At 44.0% G+C, this 22,608-nt stretch overlaps 2 protein-coding genes across 3 annotated transcripts in view; one reads left to right on the top strand and one right to left on the bottom strand.

Annotated features, from left to right (window-relative positions):
- The window catches only part of Pex23 (tectonin beta-propeller repeat-containing peroxin 23), a 78,063-nt gene extending 69,878 nt beyond the window's left edge, over positions 1 to 8,185 (top strand). The window contains exons 23-24 of the mRNA XM_075701668.1: positions 725 to 762; positions 5,724 to 8,185. Coding sequence (XP_075557783.1) covers positions 725 to 762; positions 5,724 to 5,859 — 174 coding nt within the window. The 3' untranslated portion in view covers positions 5,860 to 8,185. The remainder of the gene's footprint in view (positions 1 to 724; positions 763 to 5,723) is intronic.
- LOC142589941 (uncharacterized) lies at positions 682 to 17,521 on the bottom strand. 2 transcript variants are annotated; one of them, XM_075701667.1, is made up of 5 exons: positions 17,174 to 17,521; positions 14,884 to 15,234; positions 14,027 to 14,165; positions 11,130 to 11,218; positions 682 to 938 (listed from the first exon to the last, which is right to left on the bottom strand). In XM_075701667.1, the coding sequence occupies exons 1-4, from the start codon at positions 17,309 to 17,311 to the stop codon at positions 11,130 to 11,132; spliced, it is 717 nt and encodes a 238-aa protein (XP_075557782.1). In that variant the 5' UTR covers positions 17,312 to 17,521; the 3' UTR covers positions 682 to 938. The 2 variants fall into 2 exon arrangements, with proteins under 2 accessions (XP_075557782.1, XP_075557781.1); XM_075701666.1 differs by lacking the exon at positions 682 to 938 and adding an exon at positions 9,021 to 9,257 and having other exon boundaries at positions 17,174 to 17,511.
- Positions 17,522 to 22,608: the final 5,087 nt, after the last annotated feature.

Here is a 22,608-nt window from a genome sequence, read left to right as displayed (position 1 = left end):
GTGTTCTTTCAGGACTATTTTAGGTGATGTTGCTGTAATAGCTTGAGTACTGAAGATGAGAATAAAGAGCAAACTTTCATTTTTTCTTTAAATTTTGCACTGAAACCCAAGTGCCAGTACGTCCAGTGCAATGTGAGAGGTTTCAAAATACTTCACATATTTGAGTTATCGTGCTCAATGTAACTTCTAGAAACTTGTTAAGTGGGCTATGAGTCTTTGGCACTTTCAGAATACTACAGCGTAGCCCATAGTTAGCTATAAAAATTGAACTATGCCTGAGCAGACGTTGAAATCTATGGTGTCACGGCGATCTTATACAGGAACTTTAAGACAGTGCCTGTCTTTTCATTTTTCTTTTTTTTTTGCATCTTTCGTTGCTTACAAGCCTCTTTCCACGGTATGAGTGGCTTTTTTGGTACCGTAGAAGGGTAGTTTATCAATACTTCTGAAATTACTTTTCTTTTCAGTGTTCCTTTAATGCATCTTTAACATTCCAGCTCATTAGTTGTCAACTTGTTTAACTTATCAAAGGTTAAAAAAAGTTACGAAAATTTGAGAGGTTGTCTGGTACTGAGAAGCGCTAAGTGTATCTTTAGTTGTCAAACATCATAACATGTAGGATGCAAGTTTTCAGTGAGAAGAGAAAAGCTGACGATGAGAGGAAAGTGGGACTATTTTTGCAAAGATAATTTTTTTTACCTTCCCATATTTTTTTCCTATGCAGATGAGTTGGCGGCATGTATCCATTCGTGGCTGCACAAGGTACCAGTCTTGAAGTCTGGAATGGTAAAGCGTCCTAGAGATATTCGCACGAAGCGCCTCCCCGTAGTTGTCAGCAGGGATGGTGCAACGTCCACAACGCTGAAACCAAAGTTGACTGTTGTGAGGGCTGGCAACCTCTCTGTGCAGCTATTCCTTGTGGACCACGAACTTTTCGCCTGCATTGTTATATGTGCGAGAAATTATGCATGAGATGATCTCATCGCTCATCATGTGCTCACACATTGTTATTCTGGTCATGTTGTTTAGAAGTCATTGATATCTTTCTCGATTGACGTTTTGCCCCCAATGCTACATACGAGAAACCATAGATGGGTTGATCTCATCCCCCATCACGTACTCATGCATTGTTACTCTGGTCAAGCTCTTGGGAAGTCGTTGTGTGACCAAAGGTTGACATCTTTCCCAGTTGTGATTTTTAGGTGTGTTCGAATAGTCAAACTTTCACGCCGAATTCAATATTAATATGTTTGAATGATATGCCCTTTGAATATTGAATTAAAGACCATGTACTTTGCTGTTTCTAAATGAAAAACAACATGGAGAAGAAGGTGCTATGCTATAGAAAAAAAAAATCTTGTTTATATTTCCTGGAATAGTTGAGCCTCGTTCATACATTTAAAAAAAAAAAGAAATGTGAGGGAAAGCATACTAACAGAGAGGACACACGAGCTGAACTCACTTAAAAATGTGGCAGATTCAACTGTATTTCAGATCTACATAACATGAAGCACTGCACAAATTGTTGGGGCCTGGTGCCGAAAGATTGTGTTTTCTTGGAACATATCAACCGGCAAAATTAAGATGTGTAAGTTAATTGGCTATATTTTTTTTAATCGGTTGCAAACATTGGCGCCGGGAAATCTTATAAAACGGGATCGTATCAAAGAGGTTCTACTAATATTTGTTTGTGCTTGGAAAAGGCTCTGAGTAAGCACCTTGCAAGTGAGCAAAAAAGCGAATGTTCATCATCATAGTTCTTGGTTGGCTTCAAACACTTAAAATTACTGGTGTACCAAAGGTACAGCTCTTCTTTCATGGCCGCCAGACTCCAGTAATCATGTTTGCCCCGTACGTTCACTCCTAATAGAAGATTGAAAGAAATTTAACATGAAATTGAGACAAGCGTGTTCTATTTGCATTTGAAAGTTTGAATATTCACACATCCTGGGTGATTTTCATTTGTTCCTATGTGATGTCTCGAGAGCCGATTTTATTTTGGGTCATCAAAATGTATAGCTGTTTATCACCTAGCTATCATACATTCATCGAGCTCTCTGCTCGTTGTCCTGCACACTTTTGTGCGAGTGACTGTAATTTAGATGCATAGAAAAGGAGATGTGTTTATATGTTTGTTTGTTCAAGTTGTTCATAGGTTATGAAGGGGGAATATAATGTCTGCTCATGCAGATTTTTTTTCCCTGTTAATATATGCGGCTTGTTGACATTATATGTGCTTGTCTTACAGCGTTGCTGTTCGGTTTGATGAGGCTTTGCAACATTAAAGGCCAACTGCAACGAAATTGTGGGCAGTGTGGAAAGCTTAGTTCCAGGTAGTCTAGATAATAGCATACCCTTCGTGGAAAATTTTACGCCTACCTAGTATATGAGCAGATGCCTCACAAAAAGGTCTTGGATGTCAATGTTTTGATGCCGGCGCTGGCAAAAATTGTGCCGTTATCTCTAGCCGAAAACGACGCGAACCCCAGAATGTTGAGAACTCCAGTGTAGCTCCATGATCGTGACACACGAGATCGGGCGACGTGTGTGACGTACCGAGGCCATGGTCTGGCATTTGTGTCATATCCGCTAACCGCTAGGCGCACACGTAATCTAATTTTAAGTTCTATCTATTCATGATAAAAAATTAGACAAGTATCAGGCCTACTGCCTTGACAAGCTTGTTTCAGTAGTAGGTAGTACAGCTAATTTATAACCAATTTAACCAAAGTGAAATTGTGTTGAAGTTGGCCTTACGTCATCATCTGTACGACTGATGAGCATTTATAATTCGCAGCAGAAGCAGCTCCTGCGCTTATGCAGACGTCACAAAGAGTATCTTACTAGTTGCCTGCGTAACTAGCACATTACAGGCTCAACGACACTGTTAAAAAAAATAAACCCAGCTCAAAATGTCTTTGTTCATATCACTGGTGCTGTGCTTCTTAAAATCAAATTCTTATTGTTTGTATTTTCGTTAAGCTCATTATAAATATGCTGCTCAATGAACATGTTATGGAGAGGTGAGAGTATCAGCATTTGCTGGCCAAATTAATTGCCTGAACTCATTAAGCTGCTGGCAGAATCGTGCTTTTAATTACATTGTGCTTACCGTCGTGGGGGTTCGGATGGCAGTTAGCTTTAAGGCATCGTGCCCTTACCATCATATCCAGCACTTCTTTGTTTTTTTCTGGACATCAGCAATCTTGCGCATTATAATGCATCCACCAATGGCACACCCTTCTGGTTTGGCCTAAAGCTCAAGGAAATTGAGGGATTGTAGATGAACTGTCCCATCCAGAGCTATAATGTACAGTGTGGTTTTGGTGCTTGTGCGATATTGCCGTATTAAGGTGAGATTGGGCATGCTGAACTTTTAAGCACCTTTCTGTCCTAAGCGCTCTTTTATGCCGGACCCAAGCAATGATGCTAGCTCGCCGGAAAGGGACAAATGCAGGCCGAGACGAACAGATTAAAATGATGTTTTGGCCCCCAAACTAGAACATTGTTCACAGTAATTTCACATGTTTAAAGACAAAGTCATTCTTGGAGAGTTACCCCCACTTTTCCATACTGCTTATGTGTGTTTCTAACCTCTTTCATGGGCTGATTCTAGAGATAGGGCCATCTAAGAGCCACTGGGTATGTGAAACTCGGGTCACTGCGTATGTGATGACACTGGGTACGTAATGGCTATGATAATGATGATAACTGATAACAGAAATTTGGAAGGCAATTTAACCTCTAGTTGATGTCGATACATCAACTAGAGGTTAAAGGGAATAAACTAGAAGGGAATACATCTACTTAGGGCAGGTAGTGACGGCGGATCCGGGTCATGAGATGGAAATAATCAGAAGAATAAGAATGGGCTGGGGTGTGTTTGGCAGGCATTCTCAGATCATGAACAGCAGGTTGCGACTATCCCTCAAGAGAAAAGTGTATAATAGCTGTGTCTTACCAGTACTCACCTGGAGGCTTACGAAAAGGGTTCTACTCAAATGAGGACGACGCAATGAGCTATGGAAAGAAGAATGATAGGTGTAACGTTAAGGGCTAAGAAAAGAGCAGATTGGGTGAGGGAACAAACGCGAGTTAATGACATCTTAGTTGAAATCAAGAAAAATAAATGGGCATGGGCAGCACATGTAATGAGGAGGGAAGATAACCGATGGTCATTAAGGGTTACGGACTGGATCCCAAGGGAAGGGAAGCGTAGCAGGGGGTGGCAGAAAGTTAGGTGGGCGGATGAGATTAAGAAGTTTGCAGGGACGGCATGGCCACAATTAGTACATGACCGGGGTTGTTGGAGAAGTATGGGAGAGGCCTTTGCCCTGCAGTGGGCGTAACCAGGCTGCTGCTGATGATGATGTCGATCAGGCGTCGCTCCAGCCCTGCTCTCACAACAAATTACATGGCCCATACACCTCATTGTCATCCCCAATTCGCTAGGGAAGGCTTTGTCTTTCGTCGACGTTAGATAAAAGTTGAATCGCCTTCCAAAATGTTTATATTAGAAAGGTGCAGCCGCTGAAAAAAAAATCAAACTATACACAAGAAGTGGCGATAAAAATAATTCACATACAAGTAAGCCCCTTTTTGTCTTCATCTGAATTTGTGTTGTTCAGTGCTAATAGTCGATTCAGCCTCTCGTGTTCGTGAAATTTTGGCGCTGACTGTACGTAATTGTTTTGTCCATGCCTTTCTCTCACTTGTAAGAAAAAGAAACGAATAAAAGAATGTGCGACGACTGAAAGAAGTCTGTTTCCAGCCGGTGGCCCTCGATTCTGCATTGGCCAATACACCTTCGTGCTGTTGAGCGTGAGGTCGAAGGTTCGAAACCTTTCAAATTGAGTGTGGCGGCGTTTCGGCAAAGCGCCACCGCTCGCGGCTGCCGTCTGCGGTCACGTGGCAGCCTTTGCGCATCTAACCAATGAGCACCTCTCGTGGGAACCATCTTCAGGGTAGCGGTGCTAATGCGTTAATTGTATTTCCTAATCGAATCTAATATTTTTTCTAGGGTATACTTATTTAGCACGTGGATGCACATACGAAAAACTATATCTTCATTTCCAAGATTTCGGACGGGGTCCATACCGGGAACCGTACTATACGTTCCCGTACCGGGAACCATATACATATATATATATATATATATATATATATATATATATATATATATATATATATATATATATATATATATATATATATATGGTATATGGTATATATATGGCATCCACGTCCATTTTGGCATCATTAACCTTTTGGCTGCCTTGCATTCTTCGAAGCGTAACAATTTCAATTTTCTGCCTAGGTAACACATATGCTGACCTTAAAGCGAAGTGCTACTTATTAGCGATATGCTGTTGGATATCTTACAAACTTCTTAATCTGAAAATTAAAAAAAACTACCGATTATGTTATTGAATAAGTTAATTAAAAAGCTAGTGTTCCTTGGGCAAAATGACTTCCCTGTCTCTGTCCCTGAAAGGCACCTCATATACTTTGAGATATATGACAACGTTTCGTTTAAAGAAGGAGATTCATAGCAGCAGGCCTCTGGAGTCATGCAAGCTATCACTTTCATACCTAATGCCTTGGTCTGCGCTAGCTATACAGTATTTCCTCTCTTGGCTCACTCCTGCATGGCATCACATCAGCTGTCAGTCTGGAAAGCCCTGCGATTGGCACCTTAGATTTTTGCTGCCGTTGCGATGCAGGTTTGATGGGCGACAACGTACGGGCGGGGCCCATGTCGGACATGAAGTGCGTGTACATCTACGAGAACCAGCGCTGGAACCCCATCTCGGCGTTTGCTCCCGGAGCCCTGCTCACCGACCGTTACATGTGGAGTGATCGTGGTATCAAATCCCGGCCGTAGGGGGCTGCATTGAGATGGGGCTGAACTTCGAAAACGCCCGTGTCAGGTGGATTGGAGGCAGGTTACTGCATGCTGCTTGAGTCATGCTTCAAGAGCAACAAGCAAAAAGACATTACAGCCTTTTGGCAATTCTACCCTTCGAATAATTAGACCAACTCTCACTCTCCCGCAGAAGTCAGATTAACGCTACTCAGCTAACTGTATCATGTGCATAATGCAAGTTCTCTTGTTTTGTGCATGCAGTTTACTACAGCTTGAGATGACAGCTCATGCTTATAGAATCGAACCTTGTTGTAATGAAGTGACTTCGTAATGTTCTATATTCGATATGAGCGCACATGCTAATGTTGGCGGGGAAAAACTGCTGCTGCGTTCGAGCTTGGTTGTCGCTGGCTGCTCCCAGTGACTGCTCTCACGCAGGCTGCATTGCAGCAACATGGCATCAGATCTCGCCACAGCAGCCGTACAAACTGTACTTAGCCAACCTCCAACGTGGAGCCAGTATAACTCGATGTGAGAAAAAGAATTACGGATTACTGGCAAAACCTACTGTGCATAAAAGTTGCTGTCTACTTGAATTAGATATATGCAAGGTACCTCTTATTTTATAATTGATCATTACATCTCAAAGCAAATTTCGGGCTCTGACACGTGTTGCATTGCATTTGCATTTGATGCAGTGGAAACCCCGGTTATGCGGCCCCCTATTTTGCGACGTCCCAGGTTCTACAACGAAATAGTGCAGTCTCGACGAACTCACCCATAGAAACAATGCATTAAACACATCCTCTCACGAGAAGCTCATGCTGCGATAGTAGAGACCTCTATGGCACATGCCTTTTGGCCCTTGTGCTCAAAGGCCTCGGTGAGGCAGTAGTGATACTTGTAGCGACATAATTTAGTACATCACCTCTTCGTAGTGCATTGTTTGTGCATAGCATATGCCATGCATCATTGTCTAGTTTTATTAGGAATATATTTAAGCACTCTACAACGAATATTTTTTAGGCCTCTGTACAGCCGTGTTTCATCCACATCTCGATATTCGTTATTCATTTACCAATGGCAGTCTCTTGTAGCCTTGGCCCTCTTTGGCCACTTCTGGCCCTTGCGCTAATGAAGTCCAATCATCATCATCAAAAACTTTGATTATACATTGAGAGATTATGCAAGTCCCTTGTTGTACGACGACCACTCCTAAACTGCGAACCCAGTGGCAGGTGTGTCGGCTTCGGCAGTTGCTCTCCCTTTGCGTTCTCTCAGCAGCACCTTCTCCCGTCACCAGATCCGTCCGCGTGTATGGCCAACAACATTTTTGCCGCGGTGCGGAGCTTACTATCTGTGCACTGTGCCAAATGTGCTGTCGACCGTCCAGTGCCAAGTCTTGAGGACCAACACTATTTCCGAAAGTGATCAGATGAATATACTGTCCCATCGTCGACGGAAAGCGCAAAAGCATGTGCCGAGATTGAACCGCTTCTCACAAATTCTCACACGTCTGTCACTTTGGTCTCTGGTTTCGCACGGGGCGTTGCATGAGAACGGACATGCGAGGAGGCATTGCCTCAAGTCGACACTGCTGGTTGACGCTACTCAGACAAGGACAAAGCTGCAGATGCTCCCGTGCATACGTTGGCAGATGTGCTGCATAGCGTCATATAATCATAGTCACATAATTGGTGTTCCATCATACGAGCCACGCCATCGCACGCTGGTCTTGACTGCTGTGCAAGAACCGGTGCCATACTCCCCTTAACAGCTTTGCTGTAAAGTCGCAGTCGTCCATGTGTCAAACAAATGAAAGTGTAGGTGGTGCCTCTCATAGGTCAACAGCAGGTCTCCTGCCAACTTTGAGGGCCGTTGGCAGCTCTCTGGGTCTATACATGGCACATATTGTCACATGCCATATGCACGGATAGAGGGCACAAGGAAAGTGCATTGGCTGCATGAAACATGTCACTGATCACCAGGTCTTTCCTTGTGCCGTTGAATAAACACCTTTTGAACATTTACCAAAATGTGTGAAGTCACTCATTGGAACTCGCAGACACAACTGGGAAGGCACTCTTATCTATCGCGTTTATCATCTCTACCCATGGAGAGTATTGTGGATTTTCTGAGCATCAAAGAGGCGAGGCACTGGAATGGTCCAAGTTGACATGGAGTGAGTAATGCTAGGGCGTGCGACGTATTTGAAGGAAAGAAAGCTTATTTCAGGAGTCATAGCTTGTGACCCAATTGGAAAAGGGTAGAGGCGATAGGTGATGCTGGAGCTGTAGCAACAAGGCTATCCTCGATAATCCTAGTCGATGTGAAAGAGCTCTGCATGTAGCTTGAATTTACTCTTGTGGCTGTACTTCGCAACTCTTTTTTTTTTTTACCTCTGTCATTGGCCGTAATTGTGGGCATTGGCCACCCTCTGCCACACATGATAAAAAATTGAATTGAAAGAACAGAGTCCTTATGGAATACAGCTCTTGGACATGAAAACTTGCAAGAGTTTCTCGGCATGCCCTGCCGTAAATTTTGGTGAAACACTAAAGTGAGCGCCTGCCAGTGTGTGTAAAATCTACGTAGGGAAGGGATGAGAGATGGAAAGGCGCTAGAAGCTTAAGGGAAGGTGTTAAAAAAAATTTGCTAGAAGTTGTACAGTACAGCACAATAGAGGATGACTTTTACTGCAAGGAAGAACATTCACTACTTGAGCTACACACTGCTTGTTAACCTAGTGAGTCCCTCGAATTTTTGCATTTTCACCTCCCTATTACTGAACGTTTCTCCAGACAACACTCTCCTCGACTTTAGGAAATGAAGAGGGAATGTAGCTTGTGATCGTCAGCCTAGTTATGTTTACTGCAGGAGAAAGTCTTCTCGCAGCATTCTTCAGTGACCCCTTGTCTTGCGCCAGATGACCTAAACTTATGCCTGCAAATTTCTTAATAACGAGTAGCTATCCTGAAGCAATTACTTGTTCAAGATAGGCACCACTCCTCGACTGTAAACATCCACTAAGAAAGCACTACAGTGATGTATACTTCTTAAGCGACTGCGAGATCTTAAGCGACGAGAAATCAAGCAACAAGCAGTTTCATGGTTTGTGTGGTTGAATGCCCATTCATGAATACATGCGCAAGCGTCAACAAGGGCGTGCTTTATGCGAAGTTTCATTTCAGGCAAGTCTACTCAAAGACAAGGCCTCCATTTCGTGCCAATGAAGCTTGATCAATGAAATCGTCAACTTCAAAGTTTGCAAAAAAAAAGAGAAAACAAGGAATGAAAGAAATAAAGAACTGGTTGGCATCTGGTACTGCTTCATCAGCACCTCCCGTTGTGGCACAGTCCACTTTGCATCCACCTGTTTGAGTCCCCCCTTCTGCAATCGAGAGCAGACAATTTTACAGTGTTAGGGCACTTGAGTTCAGGCTGCTGCAGACATAAAACGTTTCAATAGGACCGAAAGTTGGGCGTATTGGTACAGTAAAACCTCGTTAATATAGATTAGGTATGCACTAAGCAATGTGCTAATTAACCGACAATGGCAGATGAGCAGCTATAGACTTACTGGCCAAAAAAAGAAGCATGTTATTTCTCACTCAAACACACCCGGCAGACAAGCTTTATTTGCGATCAGGCGGCTAAAAAAAATAAGCTGTTTTTCACTTGTCGCTGTGGCAGCCGTGCAGCGACGACGGCATCCTCAAACTCTGCAAGGCTGCGAGCCAGTTTCTACATCAGGCCCCACTTCCCTGCGAATGCCCTCATTACGGTCAACGCACTAGCCACGTCAGATACGGAAGGGCTATCATCCACGTAGTCATCCATGACGACAACATGGAAGCGCAAGAAGCTATGGGAGCAGGAGATGTTTCATGACTTGAATGTTTTGATGCGACTATTGGTGGCGACAGCAGTCCAGGAAAGACCCGTGTGCCGCAGTTTCACTATCTATGGTCCGCGTGCACGACTTTTTCGCCGATTTCATGCTTGTACACGTTGAAAAATGAAGTAAATACGGCTCACTAACGGTTTGGCTTGCGTCAAGCGACTACGGCTTAAGCGATCAGCCAATGCGTTAGGTTCAATGGCGCCAGGGTGGGGCATTCATCACGACTGTATTTAAACCGGAATTACTTATTAAGCGGGTAGAAATTAGCGAGGCTTTACTGTATTGGTCCATTATTGTAAGTGACAGATACAGGCAGAGGAAACAAACAGTATTAAGCCTTCTCTGAAGTCCAAACTTCGATGAAAGACTATCTTGTCCAGATGAAATATTGATTCCGTATCCTCTGATCAATTAATTGACTGGTATGTTTGGAAACATGAAATGTAAGTGTAGAAACTGTCTCCTGATATTTGATTGATAGAAGCTTTTTATTCGCTTGAACGTAGAGAGGATGATGCAACATCACGTGACGGGTTACCACGTTGACGCTGCCTGCTTGATTTTGACGTTATCTCGCGATAATCTAAACACTTCACAGGTGCTCCGAGTCGTCTGTGATGACACTGCGATCTAGACCAAATTACCCTTTGTACATTACGTTGCACATTGCTTTCAAATTGATACTTTATATGTGCGCTGATGTCCGTTACCTGGAAACTGCCCTTAATGTTCTTCAAAACTTAAATGCAGAAGCATTTTTGCATTCCTCCTGCATCAGAACGCAGCCACGAATCAGGCGTGCAATGTTTTCGCAGCTCAGCGGAAGACCATAGCTTCCGAGACAGTGTAGCGGTTGTTCTACACTTGTGAATGGCCTGTAAAATTTTCAAACACCGATACCACCTCAAAGCCGTGACGAATTCACCACTAGCACACTTGCTGCTTCTTTGCGCTGCGCTGGCTCGTTATATAAAAACTACGACCTGCTCTCAGTCTCTAGCAAGCAGCAGCGCTGCCTACTCGCATTGATGAATATTCATATTTGAGATGGGGTAGTGCGCGTGCCACCGCGCTTTTAACATAGTTCATATGCAGCTTTACCCTCTTTAGGTATGCTTTAATTCTAACCCCTTGCTATGTGCAATACGAAACTTCACATATATATATATATATATATATATATATATATATATATATATATATATATATATATATATATATATATATATTATGCGTGATCACGTGAGTCTGAATACATACCTGTTACAACTATGTTAAACATATGCTCATGTTTGGCGTTGTGGGAATACTAATTACCTAATTATACATTTGCACAATTATAAGTATAAGATCACTTACCTAAATGTATAATGGATGCATCATAATTATGTGATATGATGCATCTATGATGGCCATAGTAAGCTCTGCGGCCACAAACATGAGTTGATCTGAAAGAAAACAAGAAAAAATTATGAGCATTTTTTCCAAAAAAGCGGTATCTCATTTAGCTTGTTCATTGCTTGTAATGCTGCTGAAAGCAGGCTCTGCAGAAAGAACAGATATCACAGTTCTGTATCCCCTTAAACATTCAAAGCAGGCAAATTTCATTTATCTATTTATATTTCATCTGAATATTTTAGATTGTTTACAGGGGTTTTTGCAAAGGTTCTACTCTCATATTAGTAGTTTACTTGAAAGCCATGTATAATAGATCAACCTTGTCCGATTTAGATGTACAGAATTGTGATATTTTTTCGTTGCTCACTTGCAGAGCTGTAAATGTGATGGGTAGTTTCCATTTCTGAAAATGTGTGATTTTTAACAATCCTTACATTACATTTTGACGGTCTAAATAAGAAATTGACTTCCAACAGTGCCTACATTATAACTTCTTCTTTCAGATGTAAAAACCTCATCAAATTAAGTGCAGTTATTGCCAAGAAAAATAGTTTCCCATTCCAATTTAATCAGATAGGAGCCCCCGAGATAATTCCTTTTAAAAACATGAATCCACTTTGCACATGTAAAGTGGTGGGTGTGAACACAGACGATCAAGTTTTTTTTTATGTATGTTAGCTTTAGGAGTATCAAAGTGTAAAAAAATGTCTGGAAAGTCGGTCAAGTTGTATAGTTATATACATATATATGAATAGAAGAAGAAAGGAAACTGAAGGGCCCGATTTTAATTAGAAGCAAACACAGACACAGAGGACAGCATAGGGAAAATAACTTGTACTTATTTAATTAGACTACAGTTTAATGTAAATAAAAACAGATGGGAAAACAACTGGTCACAGGTGGGTCATGAAACCACGTCTGTGCATTATATATATATACTATGGTTCCAAAGCACACTGGCTGCATTGGTATAGCATACAATAATAAACACAACATTCTGGTACCACAGCTGGCAGGCCAGCCCTGGTCAAGTTGACTGTGGTGTCATTTTGACGAAGGCCGGTCCACCAGCCAAAACTTTCGACAGTAAAACAGAATATGTTTTCATGTGCAGCTCATTTCTTCTGTGCTTTACACAGGGTATTACAGCGAACACCTTCAAATATTTTTAAAGGTTGCCTGTGGCAGGTAACACAATTCTAGTTTGTCAACTGGGCTACTCAAAGAAGCGGACATTACTTGCGCAAAATAATTTTAATGCATAATTGACAAATTAACAACAATTTACTAATGAAATTTAGCTAGTTACCTTATGGCCCATATTGTAATTTACAGCCATATAGTTCGCAAGGCAGATCCACTTGGAACTAATTCTTAGGATGACATCAGTTTTAAGATATTAGTTCCCAAACTTTGCAGAGAAATGAAATGGTGTTCTAGTGACTTTCTTCACAAAAAGTCTTTTTATGAAGTAATTAGAACATCAAGCATTTCTGTAACATCATCATCGATAATTTGTTTGCAGATAATTGTGTAATACAGGTACCCAAAGATAACTAACCCTAATGATTCAAAACAGCTGCAATGCGTCTAGAATGCGTCGCTCTGATGTAACAAATGGCTTATGAAACTTAACGCTAGCAAGTGTAAATCAATGCACATATCACGTATGGTCAGCATTGGCAATCAGTGTAGATATTGTGCCAAATGACACGTTGCTAACATCAGTTAACGCTCGCAAATACCTTGACCTTCACATAGCTAATGATCTGTCATGGAATATGCATGCTAATGCTAATCGCATGTTAGGATATCTTCATCGTAATTTTTCTAATGTTTCGACTTCTGTATAATTTTTCTACTGTTGCCACGTCTATAAAACTAACACTCTACAAAACTCTAGTTCGCTCAAAACTAGGATAGGCATCTTCCATACAAACTCATGCGTACATTCAGTGGCGTTAAGGATTAGAAAAAAGAAACTTGGGTAGCCTATAAGTGCCGCCACGTGTACATTCAGTGGCATCCCCGAGGAAGGAATGACGCAGCAAGTGAAATGTTGGGGTGAGGGTTCACATGTTAGCATAGAGCATACGAGGGATTGCAGCTGCCTGTGGAGTGTTCTTTTGTTCTTTAAGTTACTGCAACTTCTGTGAGATCATGAAGAGGGTCAATATATCTGCACCTGCTTATATACACCTATATGGTAACCTCCACTGATCTCCAAGTCCTGCGAACTGCATTTAATTGCATTCTTTGCACACATGGTGTCTTTTGTGTTTGCCTGCAAACTGATTTTTATACAAAATTCATGCGTGTATGAAAAAAATAAACGATAAATGACAAATTACACAACAAATTCCATGACATCAACATAAGAGAAGGGTGACGAGAATCTCTAATATATGATGCAGAAATCGAGATGAAATCAGCACAACTATCTTTTTTTATGTGAATAGCTTGATTTGGCCCTTTTGCCCGTATTTCCAATGGTCAGCGGTCAAATTTTCACCGCCGCCAAAAGGCACTAATGCTAGGCTGTGTACTCTCACACAACAGAGTTGTGGTGCTGAACACAAACTAACACAGCTCTGCGAGGCGAGCACTACATGGCTACAGCTCGGGGCACCTGAACGTTTTCATACTTTGGTGGAGTACTAATGAATGACTGCCCTCATCACCTTCTAATTAAAGCGAATAGCTCGCTACAAGCACTCGGCTATTCAGCGCCATTGACAACCATCATCTTGTACGCCACACACCTATGTCATTCTCTTCAATTCCTATATTTCGAAAGATTCAAAGAGAAAGTTTGCATACAAGAAGCTATAAAAACAAAGATGTCCACATTCACTTACTACAAAACCATAGGAAGCCAAAAACTCGCCATCCTGCGCCCACATGGGCAAAGAATTCTTTCAACGCACCAACCAGAATGATTACACAGCTGGCTGCTGTGTGGGCATATACAAGTTTGCCCATTGCTGTTAGACAAGCCTGTAACAGAGAACAGCAGGTAAATTGTGTCAATGCATCATTATTTCATTATAAAATATCAATTTAATGTTCATTAATAGCTGGTATGCGTGCATGCATGCATATACTCGTATATATGTATATATATATATACACACCCACGCACACAGGGTGTCCCAACTGTCACGCACCAAGATTTAAAGATAACCAAACGCTGGGTAGCTGGACAGAACCAAGGCAGTGTTGTCTACCATCGCTTGGAGGTAGTACTCATATTATTTTTGCACTTTACTTAATTACATTAGTCTTAATAAACTTCTCAAATATTATAATTAGATGAAAAGTGTGAATGGTAGAGCAACATAAAAACTCCCAATACAGCTTTCTGCTGCTAGTAGATCCTACATAAAAGTGTTTTTACGAGTGTAAAAGAAGCCCCCGAATACAAAAAAAATTTACACGTGACTGGCCGCTCGAGGCACTTTGTGTGTACATGCTGGCAACGTTTACTGGCATGTCGAGCGCCTGTTGCGCAAGCCTCTACCTCTAGTTTGAGAATTAGCGCAGCTGCAAGTGCATAATCACAAACTACAAGAAGAATAAAAGAAGACATGCTTTTTTAACATGCTCCATGGTATTACGATGACCAATCGTTTTCACATGATAGTATATTTTCTTCACACATGTGCCATAATCAGTCACAAAATTATGCATGCAAGCTTATTGTGAAAATACATACGTTCTTCTTGTGAGCTTGTCGTTGGACATCAAAAATGTTTTCAATCGCTTGGGCTTGTTCAGCCAGATATCCCATCAATAGCAACCCGTGCGCCTCAGGGAAAGTTTCAGCGTCTACGTACGGCATTAAGGCGACACAAATCTCGGCTTTTGTGTAGAACACAATGTAGTTGCAGTGCTGGATGAACTTTTGCCTTTGCCGTACCACATTCTGCTTAGTAAGTAGCCTTGTTGAGAGTGCTTTCAGGCAGACGAATTTCACTATGGCGCTCGTGAGCAGAAGAGCTGCCCATTTAATTTTTTCATCATGGAATGCTAGACAGCTTGAGACTGTTGGGGCAAGTGCCCTTCTCTGGAAATGAGAACCAAGGAAAATGTAAAACGTAAAGGAATAAAGGCAGTTATTAAATATAAAATCGTGCAAAATATTTGTGTAACGCACTAGCTTAATGCAGCAGGTGTGACCAACATGCAAAAGAAAGGCAGTGCAGAAAAAATACACGTTCATAACCATGGAGCTATTTATTGCGTAATTTACAGAGGTAACAAAGAAAATATTGAATGGTGTCCATCGTAATTAGTCAATTACCTATTGTAGTTAATGCCACTTTTAAATATTGAAATTAAAATTGTTATACCCAAACGTACTTTCTTGCTCACTTGTGTTCTGCACCACGTGGGAACGGCATACGTACACACCTCACGCACGCATGGAGGAACGGCACAGTGTGGTGCACAGGCGCAGTGCCGCACGCAAGTTCTGGTCCGTGTGGATGGCACTAACTTGCGTGCGGCACAAACATATTATAATAAACATATTAGTTGTGCTAATATGTTTATTATACAATAGCATTTTGTTTATATTTGTGTTGAAATTCGTAACACCTTTATTTGTGCTCAACCCAGCAACTCCTGTTTTGGCATATATGCTAACAGTATCAACAAATAAATTTTAAAGAATGAGAAATGGAGTGGTGATTGGGCCGGTAGCCAGCATTTTGCCGTCCCAGATAATGTGCCAGCAGTGACGGCCGATTGGCTGTCGCGACAGCGGGATCACGGCCGCACATTTATTTATGCCTTATAGTAAGTCTGCATAATTAAAAGTAATTGCTTTTAAAACCAGCAATTATATATTAAGATGTTGTGAGCTAAAACAGCACCACTGGCTGGCTCCCATAAAGTTAGTGCCATCCACACGGACCAGAACTTGCGTGCGGCACGGCGCCTGTGCGCCACTCCTTGCCGTTCCTCCATGCCTGCGTGAGGCGTGTACGTAAGCCGTTCCCACGCCGTGTTCTCACGTGTGTACGTTTTAGGGCGCAGCTCTTGTGCACCCGTTCCTGCATTGAGTGTCGACGCGCCTCGGCGTATGTCGCACCTAGTAACCGAGCGAACGAGCACATCGAAAGATGAAGGAGAGAACGCGGAGCGGGAGATGAAAGACGCGTCCGTGAACGTCGGACACCAATGAGAGCGGCCCCTTCAGTGATGCGCGCGCGGGAAAGTGAAGTAGTGCGAACCCGCCCGACCACTGGATGCGTATACGCGTATTTGGTTTCGGCCGGAGCGCTCGTTTCGTACTGCAGTCTGCTCGCGTCAGATCTCGCTCGCGCTTTTTTCACGTGGTGGTGGTGGTCAGATGCGCACGTCGGCGCACGTTGGCGGAAGTGTTCGGGCATGTAATGTGGACTCTGGGCGCGATACCGTAAGACTGTACCAAACTGAAATTATTCCAAAGTGCGGACGTCAAATTGACATGGCTGTTTATGGGAACAGGGGCGGGAACCCGCAACGTTTTTCATCAAGCCAATCAGCAGCCTTCATCGTTGCCGGAAGCGCAAACATTACATTGACGCCTGTTGGTTTTTGAGGATTCCTGACGTCGCACGTGAAAGGCCAAATGGGCGCGGCCTGGAAATTTTTGGCCAAATCGCCGAGGAGTAACGGTGAATTTGGAATAAAACAACTTTGGTATAATCTTACGTTATAGCGACCCAGGCTGTCGCTGCCTTTGGTAGCTTATATGCACTAACTCTACCGAGCATCAGGCGGATAACTAAAAAAATAAATAAATTATGGGGTTTTACGTGCCAAAACCACGATCCGATTATGGAACTAAAGAGCACGCTAAATGAGCGTTTATGAATGCGGCAAATAAGTTTTCTGCAAGATGATCATCAGCAAAATATCGCATCCACCGAACCAGAGCTAGAGCGGTAGAAAAACGTGTCAGTAGCAGCGGCCTAGACATGCGTTCCCATAGCTGAGCGCAAAAGTGCATTACTCACATCATCCTGCACCGGAAGGAGATGCTCATCGAGAGTCGATGTTCCTTGCAAACAACATTTGACGTACGTGGAGAAGAAGACCATTGTACAACTTATGTAGGCGCCCACTCCTACAGTGGCCAACCAGCGGGAGACCATATCGGTTCGGTAGGCTGTTTGCTCGGGTACGTGCGTATTACTTGGACAAAGGATTCGAATGCTTTTCAGCTCGTGCACCAGCTCGTGCCCTTCGCGCCAGGCGCGATGTTCAATGCAATTTCGAAATCTCAGAGGCCTCGATGATTTGCTATTTGTATGCTAAGGGTGCTAGACGTGGCTAAATTATGTTATCCCTTACTTTAGTAAAAGTAATCAGCAACTATACTTGCATGTAATTCTCCGCAAAACGAACTGGCCACATTGTTGTATATCGGTTTCGGTTTCGAAACCAAGGTCACCCGCCCGTAGGGGACGCTGCCGCAGCCCGCCGACGAGGCGTTCATTTCAGGGATCGCCAGCCATTTGTGCGCAGGCGCGAGTAAGAGAAGGCGCGAAAGAAAATCTGGGAGGCTTTTGCTCCTTGAATATATAGGTCTCCTCGATTTGGCTGCACTTTTTGCACTAGTTCAGAAAAGTGTCGTGCCAGTGCAGCGCCAGTTCTTCAAGTGTAAGCGTAGCGCGACACTAGCGCTCTCAGTGCAGCGGTCAAATCGAGGACAAAAGTGCAAGAACGTACAGGCCTTCGTCTGCTGCGACTGGGCGGCTGTGGCTTTTCTTTTGTTGGTGTGTGCCGCTAGCTTAAACGTGTGCGCAATGGCCTTTTTGGTCCTGTGGAAAGAATTTATGTATTAGTACCTAGAAATTAGTTCAACTTCGGCATCATTATTCAGAAAGCATGACCGAGCGCGGTTTCCACACATTTCTGAATCATATATGGCACAACGTTTCAAACGACTGACCGATGTGGTTTTTAACGTCGAGGTAGCGGTAAGCTCGTGAAAATTAATACAAGCGACTGTGACCTGAGGGAAAATCCCGGCCTTCAGTGCACTTAGCAGCAGCTGAACCCGGAAAGCGCCCTTAACAAGATGCTGTCTACACATCCTGAAGAAAACTGGCGTCCGTGCTGCGTTACTAATAACAGGCGCCGTCGATGCCTTCTACCAACACCCGCATGGCCACGGAGGCGCATGTGTCGTCTGCTATCAAAAGCCTTGCACTACGTGCACGAGAAAAGAACTTGCGGAGAATCTAGTGCCGAAGTGTACGTGAACTCGTGCAGCACGACGTCAAATCAAGTGCCGAAGTGCAGGTGGCGCTAGCTGCACTGGCAAATCGAGTGCTAGTGTGCTGCACTCCCTGAACTAGTGCAGAAAGTGCAGCCAAATCGAGGAGACCTTATGACTCTGCCTAGGCGCTACGCAGGAGGTTTCTTTCCACGTGTTTTGTGCCTAGGCGTGCCGGCATTGCGGAGTGGGTCGAGTTTACGGTCGGACCATAGAGAAAGAAATTGTCGGACGCTGGCTGCCAGTGCGGTATGATAGGTGAAGCATGGTGGCGCTCACGCCCGGTTTCGCGACCGCTGTGTCGGGCAGACTGTCTCGCACCTGCGGCGCTCGTGCTAAGTCAGCCGGTCGGGGAGGATCATAGCTTTGTCGCACCTTACGGCGATCTAGAAGGCAGAGCGCCATAACGCGCGTGGTCGCAAGTGGCCGAAAGGCCGCCGGTGACTGACTTGGCACCAGCGCCGCAGACGCGAGAAACTATGTCCGACGTCAGTCTCAGGCAAAGTTCTGACTGGTGTTGCAGAAGTCGCGGGGCGCGGTAGTGCTGAACTTAGCGTCAATGATTATATTTATTCAGTCGTGTTTTCCTTTTTTACTAATTGTAACAACGCGTCATTATTTCGCATTAGTGGCGGCGCCTCCAGGACGCCAAAGCTAGAACCCGGACTGGTCTGTGGGTTGGGGCTCACCGGGGCCTGCGCGTGACAGGGGTGTACAAGATCGGTTGTCCGCTTATGCGAACACCCCCCGCACGCTTCGGCCTCCGCGGCTCCAACCAACGAGCCGCACTTTTTCCAGCAATGGTTCCCCCGCTACCGGGTTGCCATTTGTCTGCACGCTTTAATCTGATTGATACGCATCGTGTACTTCGTTTTATGTAGGCGGTACGTGATTGAATTTGGTGCGCTTAATCGCATTGTACTCTAGCATGCAGGCTTGAATTCGCGGGCATGCGAGGCTGCGGCCGAAAAGGCGATTACGAAATCTTTAAGGATTCAGCGCATTTCTTCTGATAAAATTTGAGGCTCGAGCGTGAAAACTCATCTTAGGAAAGCAACTTTGCATTTTGTGGTTACTCACTAGCCTTCTTTAGTGCGAGTAGCCTTATTCGCCTCCTTTGTTCGTGTTCGTCATTGTGGTCGCCCGGTTGATTTGCGATGCAAAGGTCATACCCCAGACACGTACCCAGGATTTCTTTTCGGGGGGGAGTTAGGCCCAACCCAAGGCAACTTTTCTGTACAAATGAGTGGGGGGCGAACTGGTGCCTGGAAACATTGATTTAGGCTCTGGAAACCCGATGTACACGGCGGTCCTTTATGGAACACGCGAGCTCGTGACCTGTGCATGATCTCAGGTGAATGCTGAGATTGTCAGAAAGAGGACTTCAGATGGTATGGATGGATGGATGTTATGAGAGTCGCTCTTGCGTAATCTCCTAACTAGGTTAAAAATAAAATAAAGGCTAAACCCCCATTAGCGCGATTTTGTGCGCGACAGCGACGTGCGACGGGTTCGCGCGACGGATCAGGCCGTCGCTTGAACAGATCGCTCGGTCTTGTCGCGCGATCGCTCGGTTTTGCAAATCTAGAATTCGTCGCTCGTCGCCCGGAACTGCTATGAGCGACTAGCCAATAGCGCAAAGCCGGAACTGGATGTACGTAACTCCAGTACTTCCGATTGTCGCACGGAACGAGCAAACGATTGAATTTCTATAGGTGCAAGGATAAGAACCTACTGCAAGACTTTCAGAAATATTTTATGCTGCTTTTTACAGTAAAATACATCAACTTAAGTTAATAAAGCACGCGTCACGCTAGTTTCGGCGCCTATATTGCTGCCCTCATACCGGCAACACTGGGGAGACGTCGCTCGAAGTCATCGCTCGCATGGGGTGCAACTTGTAGGCGACGAGCGAACGCGACAGCCATCTCCATCGCGTCGCCTGTCGCTGTCGCGTGCAAGATCGCTTGCATGGGGTTTATACTTAAAAACACGATGAACTCCCACAACCAAATTTCCTCACCCCTAATGTGAGCTTTGCTTTTGTACGCCTCCATTGTTTGTTGTTTTTCTCATTCTCTTCCACCAATCTTCCAATCGCTTCTTACTAATCTCCATTGAGGACAAGTTTACTTTACCCCTGGTCTCGCTGAACCCAAGGGCTTCAAGGAGGCCAGTGGTGCCTAAACTGACCGCTGGGCAGATGTCTTCACAGTCTAACAAAACAAGCTCCGTCGTTTCCCTAACTTTACTGCAGCCCAAGCACATGCTTCTTCTCCCTTCTTATATCTCGCTTTATAGGTGCGTGTTTTAAGGCATCCGATCTCGCTTCAAAAAGTAATGAGCTTCCCTTTGAGTAATCATAAATTGTTTCTTTCCTGATTTCGTTTTCCCCTCTTAAGTCGTTACTCATGGCAGATTTCTGTTCCATTGCCGCCACCCATGATATTTGTTCAGCTTCTCTGACTTTCCGCTTGACGTTATTTGTTGCTGTGTTGCCCCCTCTGCAGGCCGCACACTTTCTGAGAAGCATCCTAGTTCTTTTCCTCCAATGTGAATCAGCGTTTTTCCTGTACAGATACCTGAACACTCTCCCAGCCCATTTACTTTCTTCTATATTCCTTAGTCGGTCTTCATACATAATCAATTTTATTGTGACCTTCCCTCACTTCAAAACTAGTCCAGCCCACATCACCCTGCACAGCTTCATTAGTAGTCTTCCCGTGAGCGCCCAGTGCGTCATGAGCACTGGGCCAGCGCCTCCTCTATGACTGGGCTCTCAATCAAAAGCACGTCCGTTTTGGGCTTGTCTATAGACCGTTTCATCGGGCGAGGAGGATAGGGCGCGCGGAGACAACGCCTCCTAGACTAGAAGGCCGGAGTGCTCGGCGAGTGACGTCACGGGCAAGAGGCCATCGGCACGCTCGGGAATACAGGTTCAGTGAAGGGATCGCGGCTTGGTTCACCTAGCAGCCGTATGCTTTTATTGACCACTCCACACTTTTTCTTCAGTCGAAACTACGGAATGAGCAGCAGGCACCTTACAAAGCATTTATTTAGAGGCACAGATACAAAACAGCTGTGTAGAGCTTGTGCATGCATTGGTGCCAGAAGCTTTTATAGCATCGCGCTTTGTCGTCTTTGTAATGTACGTTTTTTGTGAATTATTATTATTATTATTATTTATTATACCCCATACTTCATGCCTATTACTTCAAGTAAATTGAATCCATAAAAACCTCTCCTTCCGTATATTGTACTTGTGGTTTTTACGGCACGGCGATGACGAATGTAATGCACTCGATTAGCTTCACAATTGCGTATGAACAATTTTATTGGGGACACATGTATTTATTACAATCTAGATTATGATCAAACGAATAATTTCGCTTTCGACGCACTAATTACCGCAGTCCACTAATTTACAACAACTCAAATGAGTTTAGAAATGGGATATAAAACATTTGTGCAGCTATTTACACGAGAACAGCTGCCTTATTGAGCAGAATTTCAGCTTTTCTCTTCCTTGCATTAGCATTGGCATCCAATATTTTGTCATTCATCTTGCAGCAGTAGTTCATTAACAAAATATTCGTGCTACACCACAAAAGGTACCTTAACACAAATTCAGATTTATGTCTATCCGCGTAGGCGTCGAACTGTGAGGAATCATCACTTTCTGTAAATGCACTTGCTGTAATTGAGCAATTAACGTTTCCGTATTTTTCAAAAGTAACTATTTAAAGAAGTTCTGAACATCTCACCCTGGAGTGCGCTAATACAATGAAGTCTGCACGTGGTAGCGCCCTAATCCAGACACTCTGGGCTTCTTCATCTTGCGGAAACTATTTTTCTGCCTTGATTTGTACATGTAATTGCTCCGGCAATTGGGCACGCAGCACTTATTAGGCATATCTTGGCATGGCACTCCACATTCCGGGGCAATGAAGACTCGCGGTACACACAATCGCAAGCACAGCACAAGTGTTCGAGACTACATGCACTGGTCACGTCTAGAAAAAAAATTGGAGGACGCTTAAGCTTCGCCTTCAAGAGTGGAACGCGACAGCGTTCCCGTAGACCCGCCAAGGGGTGTAAGACAATGGGCTACGGCGCAGCGACTACGCGCCCCGCATCGGACGCAGTGAGCGTCGAGCAACGCAGCGTTCG

The sequence above is a fragment of the Dermacentor variabilis genome, chromosome 8, assembly GCF_050947875.1.
Source record: "Dermacentor variabilis isolate Ectoservices chromosome 8, ASM5094787v1, whole genome shotgun sequence".
Taxonomy (NCBI): Eukaryota; Metazoa; Arthropoda; class Arachnida; order Ixodida; family Ixodidae; genus Dermacentor; species Dermacentor variabilis.
This window is presented reverse-complemented; position numbering and strand designations above follow the sequence as displayed.